The sequence below is a fragment of the Rattus norvegicus genome, chromosome 7, assembly GCF_021556685.1.
Source record: "Rattus norvegicus strain SHRSP/BbbUtx chromosome 7, alternate assembly SHRSP_T2T, whole genome shotgun sequence".
In the NCBI taxonomy this organism is placed as follows: domain Eukaryota; kingdom Metazoa; phylum Chordata; class Mammalia; order Rodentia; family Muridae; genus Rattus; species Rattus norvegicus.
This window is the reverse complement of record NC_141540.1, coordinates 68,341,444-68,365,731: the sequence shown is the minus strand read 5'-3', so window position 1 is coordinate 68,365,731 and position 24,288 is coordinate 68,341,444. Positions and strand designations below refer to the sequence as shown.

The following is a 24,288-nucleotide window of genomic DNA, read 5'->3' as shown; positions in this document are numbered from 1 at the left end:
TCCCACTGCCCCTTAATATTTGGATGTGCTTTTAAAACTAATCATAGTCTCCCCCATTCTGATGCCGTTACTGTCAGCGATTAGGTCAGTCTAATATTTAATATTAATCTAGGTCTTCTTCATATTTACCAATTGTCCCAGTGTTTTTCCTTGTGGTCCCTTGTTTTTGAATTTATTGTTGTGTGTGGATATTGTTCTACAATGTGGAATGCAGTTCTTCAGTTCTTGTTTTATATGACCTTGACATTCTTAGAAGGATATATCACCAGTTGGTTTATTCATTCTAAGATCAGCACAGGGTGATTCCTATATTTAATTTAGCTACTAATTTGATGTATCAGTATGTGAGGAAGCAAAAATACAGTTTTTGGAGATGTTTACTTTTGAATAAAACTGGATTTTTAGTGAATGCAGAGAATTATAATCACTGGCCATCATGTTTTAGTGTGATGGCCTTTTCAGGCTGGACAGTGTTCTTTTGACATGTCTCGTGTCCCTCCATGTTCTCTTGGTTCCCCCTTACAACTCAACAAAGCAAGATGCTCTCAAGTAATCTCGAATGTTTCTAGTCCAGTCGGGTGTTAGTCAGTTTTCCGGGAAGCCCTGCAGACAGACCTGAGACTGACCTGTGGGCACTAGCTGGGCTTCTTGTTGCTTGGCCAGGAAGGACACCCATCGAGTGGTTGAGATGAATTTGAAATGTCTGCTTCCTTGTACTAAAGACCATGACATCATCCCAGGTTCTCTACTTGTAGGTCAGTTCTAACTTTACATATTTGTAAATCTCTTCTCCAACCGTGAGGTGCCCAGTGTTATTCGATTTAGTATAGTTACTTATGCCTGATTCTCACCGTATGTCATGGTATTGTAGCTGAGCAAATGTTTTAGACTGTAGTCCACACACTAGTGTCCTGTTGATCCCATGGATGGACAGTCTGGACTGCTGAAGGAAATGGAACTGGCATTATGTAGTTTTTAAAAGGTATTTATTAACTGAGATGGTGGCCTATCTTGTTTTAACTATTGTGATTTAAAACAACTTAACTTAAAGACTCTTAATCATGAAATTATCACAGTTTCTACATTTTTATTATTTAGATTTAAATATTAGAATTTGCCTAATGACTGAGTTCTTGCTGGAATATCTGAATTTTATAGACTGACAGTTCGTTGTAATGGTGTAACCTGATTGAGTGTTGTATTTCCTTTGAAGTGAGCAGAGCTGTTTGGGAAGAGATGGTGAGCGCTTGCTGGTGTGGTCTCCTTGCTGCACTCTCACTTCTACTTGATGCCAGGTACTACGTCTGTAAGCTTTCCATCCTGTCATTGCAGTTAAACCAACAATGCACTTCCCTCCCTCTGCCCAGGAACTTATTCCTACCCCAGTTTTCTGTGTGAGTAGAACTCTGTTGCTCTTTTTTAATTTCCTGTGCAGGATGATAATTTGCATGCACACTGTCATGGTGAAATTAGGGTAGTTAGCAGTGCACTTCCTCATTTCTCTCAGAACATTGTTCTTCACACCCCCTGGAGCCCGTGTTTGCTCTGAACTCGCACTAGAATACTCATAATGTGTTAATAAGTCACAAATACAGCTTTCAGGTTACGGAGCACGGTGTCACACAAGGCTTGCTATTGCCGTGCAGTGATGGGAATTGGCTTGGTATTTCTCCCATACTTAACTGATTTTAAGGTGTTTGATGTGGTGAGGCAGTTCCTACCTCTAATCCCAGCACTTGGGAGACTGAAGATGATAGATTGCAGTGAGTTTGAGGCCAGCCTGGAGTAAATACCCTGTCTCAATAAACAAATAAAATGCTTGATATATTTAGTTTAATCTTTATGTTCTTTTTTCCACCTATGAGTGTGCATTGCATTATATAGGACAGTTTTTTATATATTTGGTTACTCAGTTAAAATTCCATCCTAAGTACATTGGTTTTAGCTTTTCTTGAAACCTCCCTGAGTACATGCACCTGCATCTTGTTTTGAAGCATAACTGAGATAAGCTGGGGAGGTAAACAGAGCGCTTGTCTTCCAGCACAGATGAGGCTGCCACGGAGAACATTTTGAAGGCTGAACTGACCATGGCTGCTCTCTGTGGAAGACTGGGCCTTGTAACTTCAAGAGATGCCTTTATAACTGCAATATGCAAGGGCTCCTTGCCTCCACATTATGCTCTGACTGTGCTGAACGCCACCACTGCAGCTACACTCTCCAACAAATGTAAGCACTAAGCCACACAGCTGTCTCTGCCTACGGGGTGCCAACAGAGAAGGGGGATAGGAGCCTCACGTTCAGGCCTCCTCTGTCCCCATGTGGATGGTGCTCCCTCCCTCTGCACAGGTGTGCTCCTGCCTTTCCATTTTGTCCTCCTCTTCAAAACAGTTCTTTTTTCTCCTGAAAGGGAAGAGAGAAGGTGAGACTTAGGGTCATTGGACTCTTTGTTTCTCTCCTGTGGGGCCACAGAGAATATATCTCTTTTCTTTTGCTCATCCCATTAAAAAAGGTGGTGGTGGGGAGGGTGGGGAGGGGAACACCCATATAGAAAGGGAGGGGGAGGGGTTAGGGGGATGTTGGCCTGGAAACCGGGAAAGGGAATAACAATTGAAATGTAAATAAGAAATACTCAAGTTAATAAAGGTGGAGAAAGGGGTTGGGGATTTAGCTCAGTGGTAGAGCGCTTGCCTAGCAAGCGCAAGGCCCTGGGTTCAGTCCCCAGCTCTGAAAAAAAAAAGGAAAGAAAAAAAAAAAAAGAAAATAAAGATGGAGGGAAAAAAAAAAAGAAAATGTATCATGTAAAAATGATCCATAACTTTGGCAGGAGGAATGAGTGGGATAAACTGCCTAATAAATGGTATTTCAGCACACACACACACACACACACACACACACACATACACACACACAAACTCAAACACACAAAAAAGGTGGTGAGAAGGAGAATGTAGTAATAGCAATGTTAAGTAATAATTATACAGACAGTAATATAATTGCGATACTCCTTTGTAACTATAGTACATTGTTGAAGTGATGATTGCTGTTTTTCTTTTTTCTTTTTTTCGGAGCTGGGGACCGAACCCAGGGCCTTGCGCTTGCTAGGCAAGCGCTCTACCACTGAGCTAAATCCTCAACCCAGGTTTATTACTTTTAATTTATATATATTTCAATGTGATACCCAGATTTCACCTCAAAATTTATTTGCCTATAACTAGAAAAGTACACATTGATTTATGTTTAAAATACTTAGTGAAGTCTAATTTTATTTTGCTCATAAAACATGCTACCAGCATTTTATAATTACCACTTACATGGAAAATTCCTTCACATTTGCTTCTGTTAGCATCTGTACCTAAGAGTTATCAGAAGTTTGCATACATCTGGATAATATTACTGCTGCTTAATTATAAGGGTTGAAATTTATCCTGATAAATCTTTACTAGTATAGCAGTGCCTTGAGAGAAATGTGAGTGCTATGCTTCACTGAGGCTTTCCTCTATGTTCTAGCATATTCTATCCAGGGCCAAAGTGTTATGATGATCAGCCCGTCCAGCGAGTCTCACCAGCAAGTTGTGGCCGTGGGTCAGCCTCTCGCAGTGCAGCCTCAAGGAACTGTGATGGTAATTTGATTAGGGCATGAGTTATTGTGGTTACCAGTTAATGGTCAAGGGCTTCTGTTGTGTTCCATTTTTGTACTTTCCAAATGGTATTACTTACTGAGTTTCTTTTACCTAGAGATTTATCCTGAACATAGTAATTATATATTTTCTTGACATTGATATAACTGGCAACTTCTTTGTACATGTGTGTTTGTATGGTGTGCATACATGTGTGTATTTGTATTGCTATGTATGTCAGCACATATGCAAGTGTGGATATGTGTTTGTGTGTAGAGGCCAGAGGTCATCGTCTGCCATCTTCCTCTGCTGCTTCACATTATACACATTTCTAACTCACCTGAATCTAGTGCCCTCCTATAGTCTAGGTAGCCTGTCTCCACCTCCCAGGCCAAAGGCTGGAGTTATAGATGAATCTCCATGCTCTCCCAGCATTAGCATGGGTTATGGGGATCTGAACTTCAACCCCCACCATTATGTGGTATCCAGTTGGTGGTAAACTGAGGCAGGCAGTTGTTAGGGGTCAGTGCTTAGAGCTGCTGATGGGGGTGGATCCAGACACTCACAGGGGCTGATCACAATGGCAGCCTATGATTAGAGAAGTTACTCAGCAGATTTTTCTCTGAGGGAACAAAGTTTAATTTACACTGGGCCTGCCACTCCCTGTGGCCCGGGAAAAAACTATAAACTCTTTTAATTCCTTGGGGCCGGCAAGAAAGGGAAGGAAAGAGAGAAAATTCACACACACACACACACACACACACACACACACACACACACACACACACACACTCACACTCTCTCTCTCTCTCTGAGTGGATAAAACAAAAGGCTGAGTCCAATAGCTTCATACACACAAATATACACATTCACACATTGAATGGTTAGAGGAAAGCTCCGGCAAGCAGGCTCCAAGCATTTCACACACACATGCACACGTACACATGTACACATGTTTGGTGGATGGAGCAAGCTCCAACATACGCCCAGACAAGCTTTACAGGTATACATGCATACACATAGTTGATGGGTGGAAAGAACAATTCTCCAGCCCACCACACTTTATTCTTTCTTCCATAGTTTATATATTGCAGCAAAAATCTTTGAAGCATACAGTTTCACTGTGGTTATGGTTTAGTTTTCTTCTAGTAAATGATTATGGAAAAAGTGTGTTCCCTATACTTTTATAAGAAATAGCATTAAGTGGTACAGGTAAAGAAAATTATTCCCCAAAACCCATGTATATGGCTAAGCAACTTGTCACAGAGTGACAAAGTGTGAGCGTGCAGGTAGTTTCGCAACCATTGTCTCTCACTGGGGGCAGCATTTGTGGTTACAAAGAAAGGAGTAATTATTTTATTATTTATCTTTAAAAGTAATCTTGTAAAATTCTTAAAAGAATCACAAATCTAAATTTTCATATAAAAGTCAATCATATCTATTAAATCCTCAGAATGCATATCTGTTCATCTGCATATCTATCTTACTAAATCCTATCAGAAATGAGGGCAAACATGGGTATATAAGAAATCATCATCGGGGGCTGGAGAGATGGCTCAATGGTTAAGAGCACTAACTGTTCTTCCAGAGGTCCTGAGTTCAATTCCCAGCAACCACATGGTGGCTCACAACCATTTGTAATGGGATCTGATGCCCTCTTCTGGTGTGTCTGAAGATAGCTACAGTGTACTCACATATAATAAATAAATCTTAAAAAAAAAAAAAAAGAAAAGAAATCAATCATCACCAGTCAGCCTCAGTGAGCGTCACATCAGCCACGTCTGCCATTGTTCTTGTTCCCTGGCCATAAAGGGTCCCTAGCTTAACCAATGAGTGTGCCTTTCTGAACTTCAGTTTGTTTCCTACATCAGAGCCAGTAGTAAAAACATCTCAACCTAGCCTCATTAACAATTTTATTTTTCTAGATGTTTTCTAAATGTGGTAGTCATTGCTGACAATCTACATCTCTAAGTTCTTCTCTAGGGTGGTGATAGAATCATAATCTGTTCCAGCAGCAATGTCTGAAAGAGATCAAGCACTAATATTGTGAGTGCCAGAGATACTACTGCCCAGTGAGGGACCGGAAGCCCCCTTAAGGTTTTCATACAATTCTTAGATAAGAGGGATGTGAGGGAAGCAAGCAGAGCAGAACTCCATGACAGCATGAAGTCTTCAGGACACAGTCCTGGGGGCTATGCCACACTGAGGCTCACCGATGTGGCTATGGTAACAGGCGGGCCTCATTCCATGAATTCTAAAGACATTTGTCATTACTCCTGCATGGCCCTTGGCAATGGGGCAAACACTTTACTCAGCAAACTGTCACTCAAGCCCTGACAACACAACTTTGTGTTTTATAAATCATCCAAACTTCTTTTCCTAGTATTCTTGGTTTTTATTTAAGACACTCTGAATGCAGTCATGCTGATTTGTAAGCTGTTAATTTTCAAGAATCTATAGCAGTTGCTACAAATATATCTCTCTTCAACATAGCTGACTTCCAAAAATATCCAGTGCATGAGGACACTACTTAACCTGGCACACTGTCATGGTGCTGTTCTCGGAACATCATGGCAACTTGTTTTGGCAACCCTTCAGGTATGTTGCTGTATTGGATTCTAGATTTATGATCGCTAATAATTAAACAATGCCCTTTGGTCCTTTAGGAAGGCCTAATAGAGTGAATGGAACAGGAGAAGTGGTAAGGAGTACACTTCTCCTAACAAGTGTTAGGAATGTGTTAGGAAGTGATGGACTACTTACAATGCCATACACTCTACTGCTTGTGCATGCTATAATTACTTCATACAAGTGGTGCTAATTACCTTCGAATATAATTATTAGGATGTTACTAATTTTAGTTTTTCTTGCTAGCTCTTACCATTGATTTTAGTTATTGAAATTTTACAGTTTTATCTTCTTTAATTTCCAGCATCTTGTGTGGATTCTGGGGCTAAAGCCTAGTAGTGGTGGTGCCTTGAAGCCTGGCAGAGCGGTGGAAGGGCCCAGTACAGTAAGTGGCAGCCCTGTGATCAGTGGGTGCTTCCTAAGGCTTCGAGCTCCATACTGACTTCACCCTTCCTTTAGGTTCTGACAACAGCCGTGATGACAGATCTGCCAGTGATTTCCAACATCCTTTCTAGACTGTTTGAAAGCTCACAGTAAGTCTGCCTTGTAAACTGACAGCCACACTGTTTTGAGCTGTATATTTGAGATGAAATTGTCTTTTTCATTTTCATTTTAGGTATCTTGATGACGTATCTTTGCATCATTTAATAAATGCACTTTGTTCCTTATCTCTAGAAGCAATGGATATGGCCTATGGAAATAATAAGGTGTGGTAATCTACATTTCTTTTTAGTTATACAGGGTATATAAGTTGCCCTAGGTTTGATTGGCAGGACTGGTCACAATGGCCTGTCAGGTATTTACCATTTGTAGCAGGAGGAGAAAAGAAGGCATAATGTAGCTTGTGATTTGTCCAAGTGTGTAGTAGGTTAAAGTTATGTCCCCTCTTTCTTGAATGCAGAATAGTCTTGTATTTTACACATAGCTCTCACAGTGCTTGCATTTATCACCTATGATGCGGACAGTTAGGAAGTGTGCTGTGAAGACTGCAGCTAGGAAGTGTGTTGTAAATTTGGGTGGTGGGTTTGCCCTCACTGGAATGAAAAATCAGAAACTAATTGATTCTTCTGAAGATAAGGATTCTCCTCACCTTGAAATTAAATGTTTTTATTGTAATTGATTGAGTAAATAAAATAGGACTCTGTCCTCCCCTCCAGGTAAGTATTAAACAGGACTTCTGCATATTAGTATTCAAGAACATTTCTTTCTGTACTCAAAATATTTTCTTTTAAATTTGTAAAGCACAGAAAATTTTGAACTTAACCATATTTTACAAATTGCTATTTGAAATGAAATGTTTGAGGCTAACAGCATTCAGTGGTAAAATATTTGCCAACATTGTGGGAGGCCTTGGGGTTGATTCAATCACAGCAAAAATACATACAGAAAAAAAAAATAAGTAAGTTATTAGCTGAGAGAGCAACTCACAGTTTTTGTCTGATTGTCCTGAGGTCCTAGCATTATATAAAAACAGAATGAAGCCGTGTGTGTGTGTGTGTGTGTGTGTGTGTGTGTGTGTGTGTGTGTGTGTGTGCGCGCGCGCGTGCGCGCGCGGAAGTCAGAAAATATATGATTCCCCTGGAATTACAGATAGTATAAGCCACCAATGTGGGTTCTAGGAACTGAACTTCAATCCTCTGCAGAAGCAGTCAGCACTCTTAAACCAACAGCCATCTCTGCAGCCCCCTTTCTGTGTGTAAAAGTAAGCATAGTCTGATCACGTCCAAAAAAGGAGAAAGTCCACTGGCACATGCCTTTAATCCCAGCACTCAGGAGGCAGAGGCAGGTGGATCTCTGAGTTCAAGGTCAGCCTGGTCTACAGAATGAGTTCCAGGACAGCCAGGGATACATAGAGAGACCCCATCTTGCCTTGAAAAAGCAATCAAACAAACAAAGTTGTTAAAATTTCTTCTGTAAAAAATCTTCAGGTGTGATTCAAGGATATGTATGTGTTCTTTGGAAAGCTACAATTGTTATGATGTATGCCCCATTTGATGAGGAGGAAAGGGAAGTGATGATCCTAGGTAGTCATTACTCAAGGAGACTTACTTTCTGACACAATCTAATTGTATACTATTATCTCCATTTTATACATTAATATTTTCAAACATTACTATAATTTATGTAAGTTATATAGCTTATTCAGTGGCCTAATCAAGATGAGATACCAGGCAGTTAAAACTTTTTAGATATCAGTCTTATTAAACTTAGACCTTATTTCTCCATAAATAGCAATTTTCTGCCACAATTCTTAGGGCATCTATAGATCAGTTCATACCACATTTGTCTTCAATCCCCAGTTTAACTTAGCTTACTGGCTTTCATTTAGGAAAGAAAAAGATACTGTTAAACATTTCCATGTTGCAGATACCATAAAAATATTTTCAATACCATAAAAATATTAAGAATACAGATTTTTTTTGAAGTTAGATTTGTAGGTCTTTAGGATCTGTAACTTATTCACTTTTGTGCCAATATACTTTGGTAGTAACTTTAGGAGCTGTTCTAGGGCAGCAAAAAGACTTGTCTTATGATAGGTTCTACTGTATTTCTCGCTAACTTTACATGTACAAATTAATCATAATGTAATCACTGTAGTGTTCTATTTTATTCACAGTCATCACAGAATTCTGTTTCCTCCTTAGGAACCATCTCTCTTTGCTGTTGCCAAGCTGTTAGAAACTGGTCTAGTTAATATGCACAGGATAGAGATTTTATGGAGACCTCTGACTGGCCATCTGCTTGAGGTGAAGTGTCTGCTTAAATACTATGTTGTTTACTGATGAAATCATGTCCATTGACCTTAGGATCTAGCATAATGTCATATTAGCCTCCTGCCCCTTCTCATGCAGTGTATTTTATCAGAAGTCCATAGGTGCACAGTACTTAGCTTGGGGTAGGTTTATCATGTGAACAATGGGTAAATGCTTAACTTGTAGAATGGCAGTGCTGTCAGCTGTGTATTAGCATCTGCTTCCTTGATCACAGTCTCTTGATTCCCTTGATGTCAGGTAGTTCTGAAGTTTTGAAACAGTTTGGGATGAGAGTTACACATAAATTGTTCATGAATTGCTGCAGTGGAGGTGCAGGAGCAGAGAGAGCTGCCGTGCTGCCACTAGGTCACAGACAGTGAGAGTGAGAGGGTCTGATGGAGAGAGGTCTTTCTTCAACCTGATGCCTTGATAAAGAGTTGGTGTTAACTCCAGTGGCCTGCTGGCACACTGTGTGTAGTTTGAGGACCATGATCATTTCATGTCATCTTGGAAGCCTCGGAAGGATATGATCCTTTCTTCCTAAGATTTTACCCATTTTATTGGGATTAAATTTACTAATAAAGGATGTGTGCAGATTGCTTTATGATTTAGCCAAGCTCTCAGGTGAGGATGAGCTCAGGATAGTGTTGTATAAACTGAACTGTCTTATCAAGTGCTGGAGGGTTCTACCCCTAGGGAGAGAAGAACAAACAACCCTTTAGGGTTAGCCACTCTGTTTCCTGCCTCACCTTCGCGCCTTCCTTCCTTTCCTGTGACTTGTTTCTGTTTCATCTTTTGTCTTTTGTTTTTCTCTCTTGCTTGCCTTGCCTTTATTCAGAAGGTAAGCGTACAGAAAATTTTAGATATAATTTTTCTTTTACTCTTTACTGAATATATATTTTTAAGTTGTAAAATAATAATAAAAGCTGCAATGCCATTTTGCTTTTTCTGTTCTCAGGTTAATGTGTGTTTCTCACCTTATGTATATGTTGAATATAATTGTATTCGATGTGTGTTTCTTCAGGTCTGCCAGCATCCAAACTCTCGAATGAGAGAATGGGGAGCAGAAGCTTTAACGTCGCTCATTAAAGCAGGGCTGACATTTAACCATGAGCCTCCACTTTCACAGAACCAGGTAAAGGTGGTGCCTGCTGATCACTCGCAGATGTAGTTTTATGTTAATATCACCCAATGATACTCTAGTGTAAGTAAATCTTCTTTTGTGAGACTATCTGATATAGCCCAGCTGTCTTAAGTTTATAGCCAAGGATGACTTTGAATTCTTGGGCTTCCTGCCCTATCTCCCAAGTGCTGGGATTTTAGGACGTGCCACCAAGCCAATCTCTAAAACAGAATCTTTAAACTTAATACTCTGTTTTACATGTAGGCTGTGGATCACTGAGAGTTTTATGGTGGTCTTCATAAAAATCATCTAAACGATAATGAATTACGCTAACAAGGGTCCTGGAGGCGCCCTCTTCATGAAGGGCTAGCATTTTATTGAGGGCCCCCTGCCTTGTCCTTGCAGCTCTGCCCCTTTCCTCTCACTCCTCTCACCCAGGGACAAAGCACGTGTAGAAGCAGCAGGTACCTGAAGGGGGTTGGGGTGTGTGTGGAATGTTGTGTGTTGAGGTGCTGGCTGCCACGGTACGTTTGTCTTCCTCTACCATGGCTTACTTTACCTTTTGTAGACCAAGCTGGTCTTGAACTCACAGCTTCTGCCTCCCGAGCACTCGCTTGGATCAAAGGTGCACTCAACCAGGCCCAGCTTGCTTCACTCTTTGAGACAATCTCTCAGTGAGTGTGGAGTTCCCCAGTGCAGTGGAACTGCTGTGCCCACAGGCACCCGGGAGCACCAGGGCTCAGGATGGTTGCTGCCCTGCCTGCCTTTTTATGTGGGTCTGGACTCAGGTGCAAGGCCCCAGTTTCAACAAAATAGATTCCATTGTTCAATAATTTTGTCACTTACTTGCAGGATTTTTGTTTGCCATTCACACTTTTTTTCTTTTAAGTTCATTGAAATTTCAGTGTCTATTAGCCATTGCCATCTCACTGTCTTGTAGGTGTATTCTACACGTGAATCAGCACACCACTGTTGACTGTCACCCTTAGAACTGGACGATTGGCAGGACAGACAGACCTCTGCTCTTGCTTCTTAGTGGTTTCCTTTTTCTCTGCTATAGCTTGAAGGGCTTGTGTTGTCTCCTCTGTTGGTTAGTGCTAGGGACTGAACCCAAGGCCTTGCCCTGCTGGGCTGTTAGCACTCAGGACACCCACTGCTCTGATAGTTGGAGACAGGTTCTTGCTCTAGAGTCCTGGCTGGCCTCGGACTTTGAGTCCTCCTGCCTTTGCCTCCTGAGTACTGAAACTGTGGACGCATGTCACCAAACCTGGCTCTGGTTTAAGGCTTAAAAACATATAAAGTCATGGCTGACAGAATGGCCGAGTGGGTGAAGGTGATCGTCATCAATTCTGACAAGCTGGGTTCAGTTCCCAGGACCCACATGCTGTAAGGGAGAACCGGCTCCTGCAAGCTGCCTTCTGACCTCCACATGTGTGATATGGCACACATTCATAAACACTAAATAAGTAGTGAGTAAGAAACATTAGACTCCCTTTCTATTCAGTTTAATATCCTCAATGTCTGATCAATACTGGGTACATGGTGAAAGCTTAATAGATACTTGTTTAGTAAACCAACCACAAAGAACAAAATTTAGAGAGAAGAAAATTAAATAATGAAGTGCTTTTTAGATGTCAAAAGATATAACACAAGAGTGCTTTTTGTCTCAACATATTTTGTGGCTTTTTGTCATTTATATTAATAATAATTGTTATTAAAGCATATAATTTCAAACTTTATAGTTCTTATACTTGATAATTTTGCATTTAAATACATGCTGTACATTAATACAGTAAGTGAAAGGTAATATTAGATATTGGGAGTTGTTTTCTTTCAGTGTGGCTGAAGATATATTCCTTTACTGAGGTTTGTTTCTGGCTGGGTCTGTGCAGGCAGGTAGCCCCACCTTTCCCCTGAAATTGTGCACATTGAGGGACAGCAGAGAAGTGCAGAGCTCCAAGGATTACTGCTAGAAATCCTATTCTGCTCTTTTACTAGAAAGTTTCTGTTCACTACAGTATTGTGAATGGAGGTGACTCTAAACCTCAGAGGAACAGCAGCTATGGGTACTGACTCTGTAGTCCAAGCACTTGAGAAACTAAGGCATGAGATCACATGAGCCCAAGTCTAGCTGGGCAGCATAGAGATGACATTGCAGAAAGATGCCAGTGTCAGGGCTGACAGTTGTAACAAAAACAGTTGTGTTTTTGGATGTCTTTTCCTAATTAGTTTCTTGTCCCCTTTTTAGAGACTACAGCTGCTTTTGTTGAACCCATTAAAAGAGATGTCCAATATTAACCATCCAGATATTCGACTCAAGCAATTAGAATGTGTGTTGCAGATTCTGCAGAGCCAGGGAGACAGTCTTGGGCCTGGGTGGCCATTAGTTCTTGGAGTCATGGGAGCAATCAGAAATGATCAAGGGTAAGTGTTGAAAATGGATACCCAACATATAAGAGGTCAGAAGGGAGCCCTCCTGACGTCCTGTAGTGAGAGTCTTTATCCCCGCCTCACTGCTCATGTCCAAGCTCTCTCTGTCATGGCGTGTTTTGCTTTTAAAGGGATAGAAGATTTGCTGTTTCATGCCATTTATATTAGAATATAAGATCTTACTTAAGATAAGTAAACTAACCTAATATTTTATAACACATCTAAAGAACTCCATATATTAGCAAGTCTTAAGAAATTGCTTTAAACACCATCAACACTACACTTGCTGCTGTGGACTCCACCATTCCTGGTTCTTTGTTCTTACTTCTTTGTACAGTAAATGTACTTCAGCAGTGAAAAAAAAAAAAAAAGAAAAGAAATTGCTTTAAAATGACTATTCATTTGTTTCTTTTTTTTTTTTTTTTTTCTTTTTTTCGGAGCTGGGGACCGAACCCAGGGCCTTGTACTTGCTAGGCAAGCGCTCTACCACTGAGCTAAATCCCCAACCCCTTATTCATTTGTTCCTTAAACATTAATTCTGTGCTTAGTATAGTCCCAGAACTGGGCTTGTTAGCTGTTCTGAGTACACCAATAAGTGGCCACTCCCCGAGAAGGAGACGACAAATAAGAAAGTACTGTACACCAAACAAAGCTCCAGTGCTAAGGGGTGGAGCCAGAACATAAATGACGTCATGTGCTCCTAAAGGCTATCTGTACTCATCTTGAGGAGTTTCCACTGGAGAGTGATGTAATCAGATATGCATTTGACAGATACCACTGTGACAAGGGCACAGGAAGAGAGCAGGAATATGGAAGTACTGACAGATGCTTTCTTGAAGTGAGAGATGTTTGAGATATTTAACAGATTGGGATCAAAGGGAGAAATGCAATCTAGAGTGATCCTCACATTTCTCACATAGGTAAATAATCAAATCCCATTGAATAAATAGGAATACAGAAGGAAGAACAGTTAGAATGGGATTTGGGAGTTTACTTAACCTAGGATAGAGCATCAGTGAAGAAACTGAGCAGCTGTGGTATGCGTGTTTGAGATTGTACAGTGTCACACACACTCTATTTAGCACTGCAGTGTATTAAAATTATGGAGACGATTTATAACAGTATTAGAGAAAATGCTTAAGTATTACAAAATTTCCTTAAATAGTACAACATACTGAGATTATTAAAGTAAAAAAGGCCAATGTGCTTCAAGTTGAAGTTGATTTTCCTCACAGCACAGAGCAGAGTGTGTGCTGTAATGGTTACACGAATCCATATGCATTCAGTACTGAGGAACTCTAACACTGGAAACTCGATTATTTACATTACTTACCATTTGTTCTAGTTTACATTCAGTGGCTGTGATAGTCACCAGGACCAAAAGGCACTTGAATACTGGGCTTACACGTCATAGTCATAGTCCACCAGGAAGAGAAGTCAAGGCAGGAACTAAGGTGGAAGCCGTGGAGGAACACTGCTCACTGGCTAGCTCTCCATAGACTGTGTCGTTGGCTTTCTTGTACAACCCAGGACCACCAGTCCAGGGGTGACACAGGCACAGTGCACAGGATCCTCCCACATCAGTCCCTATCAGGGACATGCCTGCTGACTCGCCTGCAGGCCAGCTGATAGAGACACCCCTCACTTGAGGTTCTCTCCTCAGATGACTCTAGAGTGTCAGGTGGACAAAAGAACTAGTCAGAACACCACTGAAATTTTTCTCCAAGACCATATGTTTCTTGTGATATTTATTTTGTGCTTTTCTCACAGAATAGATCTGTAATTGTGTTTAGATATTTTTAAAAGATATTGTTTAGATATTAAAAAACCAGCAGCAGCAGAGGCACTTGTCCTCAGGTACTGCATAAGCACACTTTGTGCATGCGCTGGGCCACAGAAGACAGACTTGGTGCATCAGGGAGAAAGGAGCTCTGGCAGTCTCCCCTGCCTGTGTGCTGTCCCAGGTGCTCCAGGTTGTTATTTGATGCATAGTGCTAACACTGATTTCCCCTCTGTGAGTCTTGTTTCTTTTGAGACAACCTCACTGTGTAACTCTGGCTGGCCTCAAGCTCACAGAGATCCCCCGTCTCTGCTTCTTAAGTGCTAGCTAGGCTTGAATCTGATCTTATTTGTTAATCTCATAAGGGTTCCTTTGCTTTTGTTTATTTGAGAAAGCTAAGTAATTATGTGGCTCTTGAGGTCCTGTGCGACTAGGAAGGGCTTCCCCGTTATAATTCTAAAATAAAATTTTGCTTGGTTCAGATTATCGTAAGGTTTTCCTATACCTTTCTTTTAAATTCGCATTACCCATTTCTTTTGTTTTCAGAGAATCATTAATAAGAACTGCCTTTCAGTGTCTTCAGTTGGTTGTGACAGATTTTCTACCCACAATGCCTTGTTCTTGCCTACAGATAGTGGTAGATGTTGCAGGTAGCTTTGGACTGCATAACCAAGAACTTAATATTAGTTTAACATCAATAGGCCTATTGGTAAGTACTATTGCTTTTTTTATGATAAGATCCTTTTCAAATGGCTTATGTGACTTAAGCAGTTAACGTGAATGCTTGTATATAAGGGTGGACTCTTGAAACTGACTTTTAAGTACCAAACATATCCTTGATGAAGAAGTAAATAATTTCAGTAACAGTCCATTAGTGGTAGGACATTTGAAACAGTTTTGATATACTGACCTTTGAAGTAGAGTTTTGCCAAGTTTATGAGAGAATGTCATAAAGCAATAATAGTGAGTGCATATAACGAAAATCATGGCTGATTAAGTGTACAGGCTAAGTGCCCTTAAATATTACTTTAAGAACGTTTTTCATAGACTATTTAGTAATAAAGCTTTATTTACAGTTTGCGTAGACCGTAGTTTGTCAAGAATACTGTTAGACACAGGAGATAGTGAATTACAGTGGAAGGCTCTGAAGATAGCACTGTATGTGTTTAGCGCTTGTGAATTCCTGAGTTACTGACATTTGAATCTCACTTTACATACTTGAGTATGGAAGCAGTATATTGCAAGTGTTCGCATGAATCAGTATGGAGAGAAATGCCCCGATACTGCAGTTTGTGTAGGGAAGTTGTTTAGACTCTCTGACCTCACATTACAACTGAGAAGGTCTGTAAAGCTGAACTTAGGTCTCTCTCTCCTAAGTTAGTTAAGTCCTTTAGAACCTCCTGCATGTTTATTGTGACTCAGGATTAATATAAAATTGACTTTAAATTTCTCACACAAAGTTGGTATTTTCCTATGAAAAATATGGCCATGGAAGACTGACCTTGGTCACAGTCTACCCTGCTGCGAGAAGCAGCAGGCACAATGAGCTCTCAGTCCCTGCCCTCCCTCCCTGCTGATGGTCATAGCACTGGAGCCAGTCATCATTAACTCACATACTTCACTCTTACTGAGAATAAAGTCTCTGTGTTATGGGAAGACAGTAACTGGTTTTTATATGATATTATAAATTATTAAGCGACACTGGAATCATTTTGTTATAGTGTGATGCTATTGTTTTAGTTAAGATTTTAACATATATTGTATAGATGCTTGTATATCAACACATTAAAATTTATTTATTCTATATACACTTGAAAGCTTTCATAATAAAAAGTACAGGACAGTAAAAGCTAATGCTAAGACAAAATAATGAGCCACTTTTTTTCTAAAATTAGAGGTGCAAGTGAGGGAAAGGCTTGCATTAAATCTGTTCTGAAGTTTAAAACAAAACTCCTGAATAAAGTTATATTTCTGTACTTTCCTTTTTAGTGGAATATTTCAGATTATTTTTTCCAAAGAGGGGAAACTATTGAGAAAGAATTAAATAAAGAAGAGGCAGCTCAGCAGAAGCAGGCCGAGGAGAAAGGGGTGTCTCTGAACCGGCCATTCCACCCCGCGCCACCATTTGATTGCTTGTGGTTGTGTCTTTATGCCAAGCTGGGGGAGCTTTGTGTGGACCCCCGCCCCGCTGTGAGGAAGAGCGCAGGGCAAACTCTGTTCTCCACGATTGGTGCGCACGGAACCCTACTGCAGCACGCCACCTGGCACACTGTTATTTGGAAGGTACTGGAAGACACTTTGGGCTGCTAAGCTCTTAGTTCACATGTGCTAATACATTTTTTAGTTAAATGTATTGACTTTTTAAAGAGTCATTCTGTGCATTTGGTTATTTAGCAAAATAAAAACATTGGATTTGTCATATTTTAAGTCATAGAAAATAGAACAGATTGAATGTTTTTGAAAGATTATTTGTTTATTTTAATGTGAGTATACTGTCACTGTCTTCAGACGCACCAGAAGAGGACATCTGCTCCCATTACAGATGGTCGTGAGCCACCATGTGGTTGCTGAGAATTGAACTCAGGACCTCTGGAACAGCAGTCAGTGCTCTTAACCACTGAACCATCTCTCTAGCCCATCTAGCCCAAACAAATTAGTTTTTAAAGATTGATTTTCATTATTTTTAATATGTGTATGCTTGTGTGTGTGTGTGTGAGAGAGAGAGAGGTGGGGGGAGAGAGAGAGGGAGGGAGAGGGGAGGAGGAGGGAAAGGGGAGGGGGAGGTGCATACAAGAGCATAGTATCTACATAGGCTAGAGATTTTTATCTCCATTCCCTAGTCCACTCTCTTTCTCCCTGGCAAACCAGAGAGGGTCACCAGTTCCTTAAAGCTGCATGTAAAGCCACCACTGCAGCCACGGCTGCTTTATTCAGCCACCGCCTCCTTCTCCTCCTCCTCCTCCTCCTCCCCCTCTCCCTCCTCTTCCTCTTCCTCCTTTTCCTCCTCTTTCTCCTTTTCCTCCTCTTTCTCTTCCTCCCTCCTTCTTCTTCCTACCCTCCCCCTCCTTCTCCTCTGATTCTCTTTCCTCTACTATAGTCTGTTCTTTCCTTCCTTCCCTTTTTGTGGCTGTGCTGTAAATTGAGCAGGACCTTGTGCTTAACCTATTAGTTCATCTTCTCTGCTACGTTTTCTGTTTCATAAATGCACATACCTACTTTGTTCAGTGCTCCTCCCCGGTTTGTTCTTACTTTCCTTTAAGTGTAAAAACTCCCCAAGTTCTAACTAAGTTTTGCTTGTTGGTTGTTTTTTCCAATACCTCATTTAGTCCTAAGGTCAGTTTGGACATCCATGATAATACTTTCTGCCAGGGCCGGGATTCTTGTCTCAACTGTAATCCCAGAGATGTTGCACTGATCATAAGTCCTGGCAGGCGCTCTGTCTGTTAATTGACTTTCCATGTTCCATGAACTTAAGGATAAGTTTAAGAATACACAGTTGCTGTTTTAGTCAATGTCTCTAATTTATGTAGATTAATAAAACTTACATATTTTTATAGCTTCTAGTTTCTTTTGTCATATCTTAAGCTAACTCATGAATACTTTTTATGTGATCTTTAAAATAAATATTTAGGTGCTCTTTCATCTACTGGACCGAGTTCGAGAATCTTCTACAACTGCAGACAAAGAAAAGATTGAGTCTGGAGGTGGAAATATTTTAATTCATCATTCAAGAGACACGGCAGAGAAACAGTGGGCTGAGACCTGGGTATTGACATTGGCTGGAGTAGCAAGGATCTTTAACACCAGAAGATACTTACTGCAGCCTCTAGGTTTGCAACTATTGTCTTTCTCTGCTTGTACAAGTAATTTGTGTTAAAAGGAATTTGGAGCAGACATAGGAAGTTCTTTGGGAAGTGATATATTGTACTGTCTCCCAAGAATAGTGGATAGTCCTAACTGTAGGATTTAGTGTGGTAGTAGTGTTCATTTCATTGAGGAAAAAAAAGGGCCTACTATGGACTCGCTTCTCAGAGTCCAGTGACGAGCAGAGTACATGCAAGGTTGAGCTTGAGAGAAGAGCCATAATTATGCTTATAAACATAAAATGGCTACAGTAATGCACGCCACAAAGAAAGTTCGTGCACTGTGAGTTTAGAGTGGATTGGTGAAGCCTGCATTGGCAACCTGAGAAGACAACTCTTTACCTGAGATCACAGGGAGATGAGAGTCAGGGTAAGGGGAGGTGAGGACAGGCTTGTAGATAAATAGAAGACTCAAGAAGGAGCGGCAAGCAGGTTAGCACGCAGTGTCTCTGAGATGAGGTGAGCAGGCTAGCACACCAGAGTCTCTGAGATGAGTAAGGGCCAAGCTGTGTTAAATGTGTTGAGGCCTTGGGACCTTATCCTAACAGCAAAGTAAAGAAAAACAAAAGTGCTGAAAGGTTTTAAACCATAAAGAGACTGGGTCAGATTTTGTTTCAAAAAGATCCTTCTGGTTGGAAAGAGAGAAGGGGTGAGAATTAAACAGCATGGCAGACTGCCGAGGAAGCTGTTCATGCAAGTCGTTGCTTCTCAAGCATGACCAAGCTGAGTCTCATCTTAGAGAGGGCATGCTAACTCTGGAGACTTTAGTGTAGCACTGGGGTCAGATGGAGTGTGTGTGCAAGGCATGGTTCCCAAAATAAAGATTGTCCAGTTAGGGACACCAGTGGTTTTGAGGCTGAGAATCCATGGGGAGGTTATAATGCTTTTGGTATGAATGACAGAGTTGGGGAGAGTACAGAAAAATGGACAGAGGCATTGGGGGACAACCAGTGGCGCATGCGGAAAGTCTCCACACCCAAGCATGTGAGCGCAGGACTTGGTAATCAGTACACAACATTGGATGTCCTGCCATTTCCCTCCACCCCATTCCCGGCATACTTGGTCTCTGACTGAACCTAGAACGCCTCTCTCTCCTGCCCCAGTGCTGAGTTACAGGATCACATGTAGCCACACCTAGATTTTATAAAGGGTAGGGGATTTGAACTCTGACCTTTATGCTTACATAGCAAGCACTCTGCGATCTAAGCTCATGTCCACTGTACCTGTTTTTTGTTTGTTATTATTTGTTTAACATATAGTCTAGAGATTAAACTCAGACCCTCATATGCCTGCCTGGCAAGCACTTTAGGAAGTGGACCATTTCTTCAGCCCCTCTAGTGTTTTTGTTTGTTTTTGAGATTGGACCTTTGTACATAGTTGGATGCCTGTGGAGCTCACTCTGTAGACCGGGCTGCCTCTGTCTCTCAAGTGCTAGGTTAAAGCGTGCACCACCACACCCCGGGTATTTTTGTTTAATTTGGGTTTTTCTCTTTGTGTATGATTTACATATGATAGAAAATACAAATATACATCATATTCACATATAAAAGAATATACAAAACATCACTGTTAACACCTGTGTTTATGCCATCAGACATGAATTGCTAAGTACTGAGTTAAATGTTTTACATGAAAATATAAGCCAGCTCAGGTGGCTTGAATAATTTTTTTTAATGATGTGAACACTAGTGAATTTGCTTTTAACAGACCCATATGCAATATATAATTATTGTAGACTTTTACAAAGCTAACTTACTGGTTGTTTATTGTTTGTATGTGACGGGGAGCACGTACACATGCCGTAGCATATGTGTGGTATATATAAAGAGAAGGTCAGAGGAAGACTTTCAGGGACAATCGTCTCCTTCCACCATGTGGACCATGAGACCTGAAGCAAGTCACCCAGCTTCAGCCATCTTGCCATCCCACTGAAGAATGTTAGAGGACACTCGGAGGCATAAAAACATTATAACATGAAAGCTATCATGAATTATGAAGCATGGCGTATAGCTTGTTTTAAACATTTAGACAATAAAATCATATGTCATCCCTTGTAAGTTATAACTTCTCTAGTGATTAGGAAGGAGAACATCTTAGGCTGCAGAGAGTTCAGTGATGGACCACTTGCCTACCATCCAGGAAAATAAATGCCAGTTCAACTCCTAATCCTAGGGAGGAAGGGGCGGGAGACCGTGGTTAAATCACTAATAAAGGTAGCTGGGGAGCGACAGCCTTATGAGAGCTCTTTTATTCTCCTATATGGTTATTCTAGTCTCCTTGGGTAAAAGTAAATAAAACCTCTAAGTAGGTGTATTCACCACTTAACATATACATACCTATTTATAGAGATTTTCTCTTATGTGGGGGTTGTGGGTTTGTTTTTTGTTTTTTTTTAAGAATTATTTAGTTCTGTGCATTTAGCTCAGTGGTAGAGTGCTTGCCTAGCAAGCACAAGGCCCTGGGTTTGGTCCTCAGCTTCAGAAAAAAAAAAGAATTATTTATTTACTTTTATGTACGGGAGTGTACTGTAACCGTCTTCAGACACAGCAGAAGAGGGCTTACAGATGCTTGTGAGCCACCACATAGTTGCTGGGAACTGAACTCAGGACCTCTGGAAAAGCAGTCAGTGCTCTTTAACCACTGAGCCATCTCCCCAGCCCCAGGTTGTGGGTTTTTTAATTAGCAATTTTTATTATTGTGTATGGGAGGGCATGTGTGGGCTTTCTGCTCAGCATGCATGGTGGAAGGCAGAGGATGACCTGAAGGAACTGATTCTCTCCTACCACCTGTTTGATGCAGTCTCTGTCCCTGACACCTAGGGTACTACAGGGTAGCTGGCCTGTGAGCTTTGGTGTGGCTGTCCTGACTGCACCTGGCGGCTCACCGCAGGAGTGCCTGGACTGTAGGGACAGGCAGGCTGCCTACCTGGCTTTGCAGTTCTGTAGATGGAGCTCAGTTGTGAGTCTGTGTGACAAGTGCCTTTCAACTCAACTGCTCAGCCATCGAGCCAGCCCATGAGTCCTAGCCTTAGTACATTAGATCCTAATTTTATTCCTTTGAGTAAAGCAACTATGCTTCAAAGTATCTAAGTATCTAAAATTTGATCATTTTAATGCTAATTGACACAATCCCCTTTTCTTGATGCAGGAGACTTTTCAAGAGCTTGGGACGTTCTTCTTGACCACATTCAGTCAGCTGCACTCAGTAAAAACAATGAAGTGTCCCTGGCCGCTCTGAAAAGCTTCCAGGAAATCTTACAGATTGTGTCCCCTGCCCGAGACTCAGAGAAGCCCGAGACACCTGTAGGTACTGTGCCTGTGCCTGTCCTTATAGGGAACATTTCAGGCCAGGGCCTGAGTAGGCCGTTTGTGAGAACAGATTCCATTGGAGAAAAACTTGGAAGATGTAGCTCTGAGCCGCCCGTGGTGACTGACGAGGCTGAAGATCTGAAGCTCTGGTGGGCTGCCTGGAACACCTGGCACAGAACTGGGTCTGAAAGCACAGAACCCCCCAGCACTTTTGATGAGCTGACCTTCATCCCCAGCCAGCCTTTCCTTACAGCCTTAATTCAGATCTTCCCGGCTCTATACCAGCACATAAAGGCTGGCTTCAGCATGGCTGACTTGCAGAAGCTGGGCGTCATCCTGCACAGTGCGGTGTCGGTCCCCATCAGTTCCGATGCGTCTCCTTTCATTCTGCCGTCTTACACGGAAGCCGTCCTCACAAGTCTGCAGGAGGCTGTGCTTACCGCCTTAGACGTGCTCCAGAAGGTAACGGGCTTTTAGCCTGCATAAACAGCATTGACATGGTTCTCTGGACTTTTATTTTATTTTATTTTATTTTTACAGTAAATTTCAGAAGATAAATTTAGGAGTTTCTGAGATTGCTCTGTATGTACACTTTGAGATAAATTTAAGATTGTCAAGATTTTTTAAATTAATTCTTGAGATATTTAAAAGAAAGTAATTCTGGTCCATTTTGAGTTGTTAAGAAGCTCCTGTGTCTTCTAATTCTAGTCAAAGTTAATCCTGAATTGTTGATAGCCCATACTAAGACACAAGGGGGAGTGTTCTTACTGCAGCTCTAAAATATGTGTTTTTAGCCATGTGTTTTGTTTTTTACAACAAATCAATAAACATATAAAAAATGATGACTAAATCCAGACTGGGAAGCAAGACCATATCAAAATAAAAGCATTTGTAGATTATCAAGTTGATACCTCCGTCCATAACTCTCAGGGTCCTAAACAAGGGCTAACAGGATGGCCAATCAGGTAAAGGAGCTTGCCACCAAGCCTGGTGATGGTCCCTAGGACCCACATGGCAGGAGAACTCTCAAAAGTTGTTTTGCGCTCCACATAAATTCCAAGGTATGAACATGTATATATACATGTATAAATGTGTTAAGAAGAAAAGAAAAGGGGCTGGGGATTTAGCTCAGTGGTAGAGCGCTTACCTAGGAAGCGCAAGGCCCTGGGTTCGGTCCCCAGCTCCGAAAAAAAGAACCAAAAAAAAAAAAAAAAAAAAGAAGAAGAAAAGAAAAGCTGTAATCCCAGCACTTGGAAATCTAAGATAGGAAGGTTCACATGAAGTTTGAGCCCAGCCTTGGCTATAGTGTGAGGAAGTAAACATTAACAAAAAGGCCAACTCAGTAATCAGCCAAGACACGAGAGAGCCACTGTCTGCCGTTCAGGTCCCTTTGTGAGGAGACAGTCCTATTTTCTAGTTCTGGCTCCTTTATTCCCAGCTAGAATGTGGAAACTCCGGTGATGTTTCTGATGATAACCACAGCACCCTACACTGCCCTTGACATAACCACGGCGCCCTACACAGCCCTGGACATAACCACGGCGCCCTACACAGCCCTGGACATAACCACGGCGCCCTACACAGCCCTGGACATAACCACGGCACCCTACACTTCCCTGGAGGCAAGCAAGCTAAGCAGTAGTCTTACCTGTTTAACTGTAGTTCCATTGTTCAAGAAACAAATTGTGAATAAGTCAAAAAAGTAACAGAACCTGACATTCAAGGATTGTTTGAGGTGCATGAATTTCTATGACTGAAATCAAAGTAAGATTTTAAATGTTTCCATTATAGAAAAAAATGTAGCTCATCATACTTGTCTTAGGGTTTTATTGCTGGGAAGGGACACCATGACCAAGACAATTCTTATTAAGGAAAATAGTTAATTGGGCCTGGTTTATAGTTTTAGAGGTTCAGTCCATTATCATCATGGAAGGAAGCATGGCAGCTTGCAGACAGACATCAGAGGAGCTGAGTATTCTACATCGTGATCCACAGACTGCCATCCACACTGGGCAGATGACCATATATATGACACCTCAAAGCCCTGTCTCCACAGTGACACACTTCTCCAACAAGGCCACACCTCCTAATAGCGCCACTCCTCATGGACCAAGCATTCAAACACATGAGTCTGTGGGGGCCAAACCTATTCAAACCACAATGCCTTCCCCCTCTGATTAAATTGTACAAATATATCGTTTATATATTTCCCTAAAGTGAATAAAAAAGGTTTTCTATTAGAAAAATCTTGTCATTTGGAAAATTCCCTGATTCTTGGACTCCCTTAACTGCACATTCAAGTCTGTTTTATACTCATAGAAAGTAATAAAAAACAGCACACACCTTTTATTTTCAAGGAAAAACCTGAAGTTTACTTCTTAATAACTGCGTTAGCAGAAAAAGAACAGAAGTAATTATTCATTGTGACTACTGGGAATTTATCTGAGCATTGACTCCGAAAACATTTTGCATAATTGTTTCAAAGATTGATTTGTTTCAGCTCTGACGCCTGTGAATATGTAGACCGGGCAAGGGGCAGAAATCAGCTTTGTGTCCATGAGTTTATAGCACTTACAGTGAGGTCAGCTTTGTCTTGAGCTCCTGCTGCTCTTGTGGCTGCTCGTAGCAAATCTCAGATACACACCCCAGTCACCTGCACTTGTCTCTACAGGCTTGACCTTTGCCCTCTGTGTTAAAGAATGAATCATATGTCATTAAGAGCATCTTTAGCCTGATTAAACAGTGTGAGGCTGCCTTTTGTTTAGTGTTTTAGTAGTTCAGCTTTC

The 24,288-nt window shown here is 41.2% G+C and overlaps 1 protein-coding gene across 9 annotated transcripts in view; it reads left to right on the top strand.

Moving 5' to 3' along the window:
- The window catches only part of Mon2 (MON2 regulator of endosome-to-Golgi trafficking), a 78,686-nt gene that overhangs the window by 35,982 nt on the left and 18,416 nt on the right, over positions 1 to 24,288 (top strand). For 5 of the 9 annotated variants that reach the window (XR_015624051.1, XR_015624050.1, XR_015624049.1 and 2 more), the window contains exons 13-26: positions 1,214 to 1,295; positions 2,042 to 2,226; positions 3,508 to 3,620; positions 6,111 to 6,215; positions 6,550 to 6,630; positions 6,705 to 6,778; positions 6,862 to 6,952; positions 8,891 to 8,992; positions 10,023 to 10,133; positions 12,370 to 12,545; positions 14,878 to 15,040; positions 16,321 to 16,614; positions 17,963 to 18,161; positions 21,342 to 21,964. Coding sequence is in view for 6 of the 9 variants with exons in the window: in NM_001040176.4 (NP_001035266.2) it covers positions 1,214 to 1,295; positions 2,042 to 2,226; positions 3,508 to 3,620; positions 6,111 to 6,215; positions 6,550 to 6,630; positions 6,705 to 6,778; positions 6,862 to 6,952; positions 8,891 to 8,992; positions 10,023 to 10,133; positions 12,370 to 12,545; positions 14,878 to 15,040; positions 16,321 to 16,614; positions 17,963 to 18,161; positions 21,342 to 21,964 (2,399 nt within the window). In the remaining 3 variants the exon portion in view is untranslated. Of the gene's footprint in view, positions 1 to 1,213; positions 1,296 to 2,041; positions 2,227 to 3,507; positions 3,621 to 6,110; positions 6,216 to 6,549; positions 6,631 to 6,704; positions 6,779 to 6,861; positions 6,953 to 8,890; positions 8,993 to 10,022; positions 10,134 to 12,369; positions 12,546 to 14,877; positions 15,041 to 16,320; positions 16,615 to 17,962; positions 18,162 to 21,341; positions 21,965 to 24,288 lie in introns of those variants that run through there. The other 4 variants (XM_087557291.1, XM_087557290.1, XM_087557293.1 and 1 more) reach the window with 3 other exon arrangements.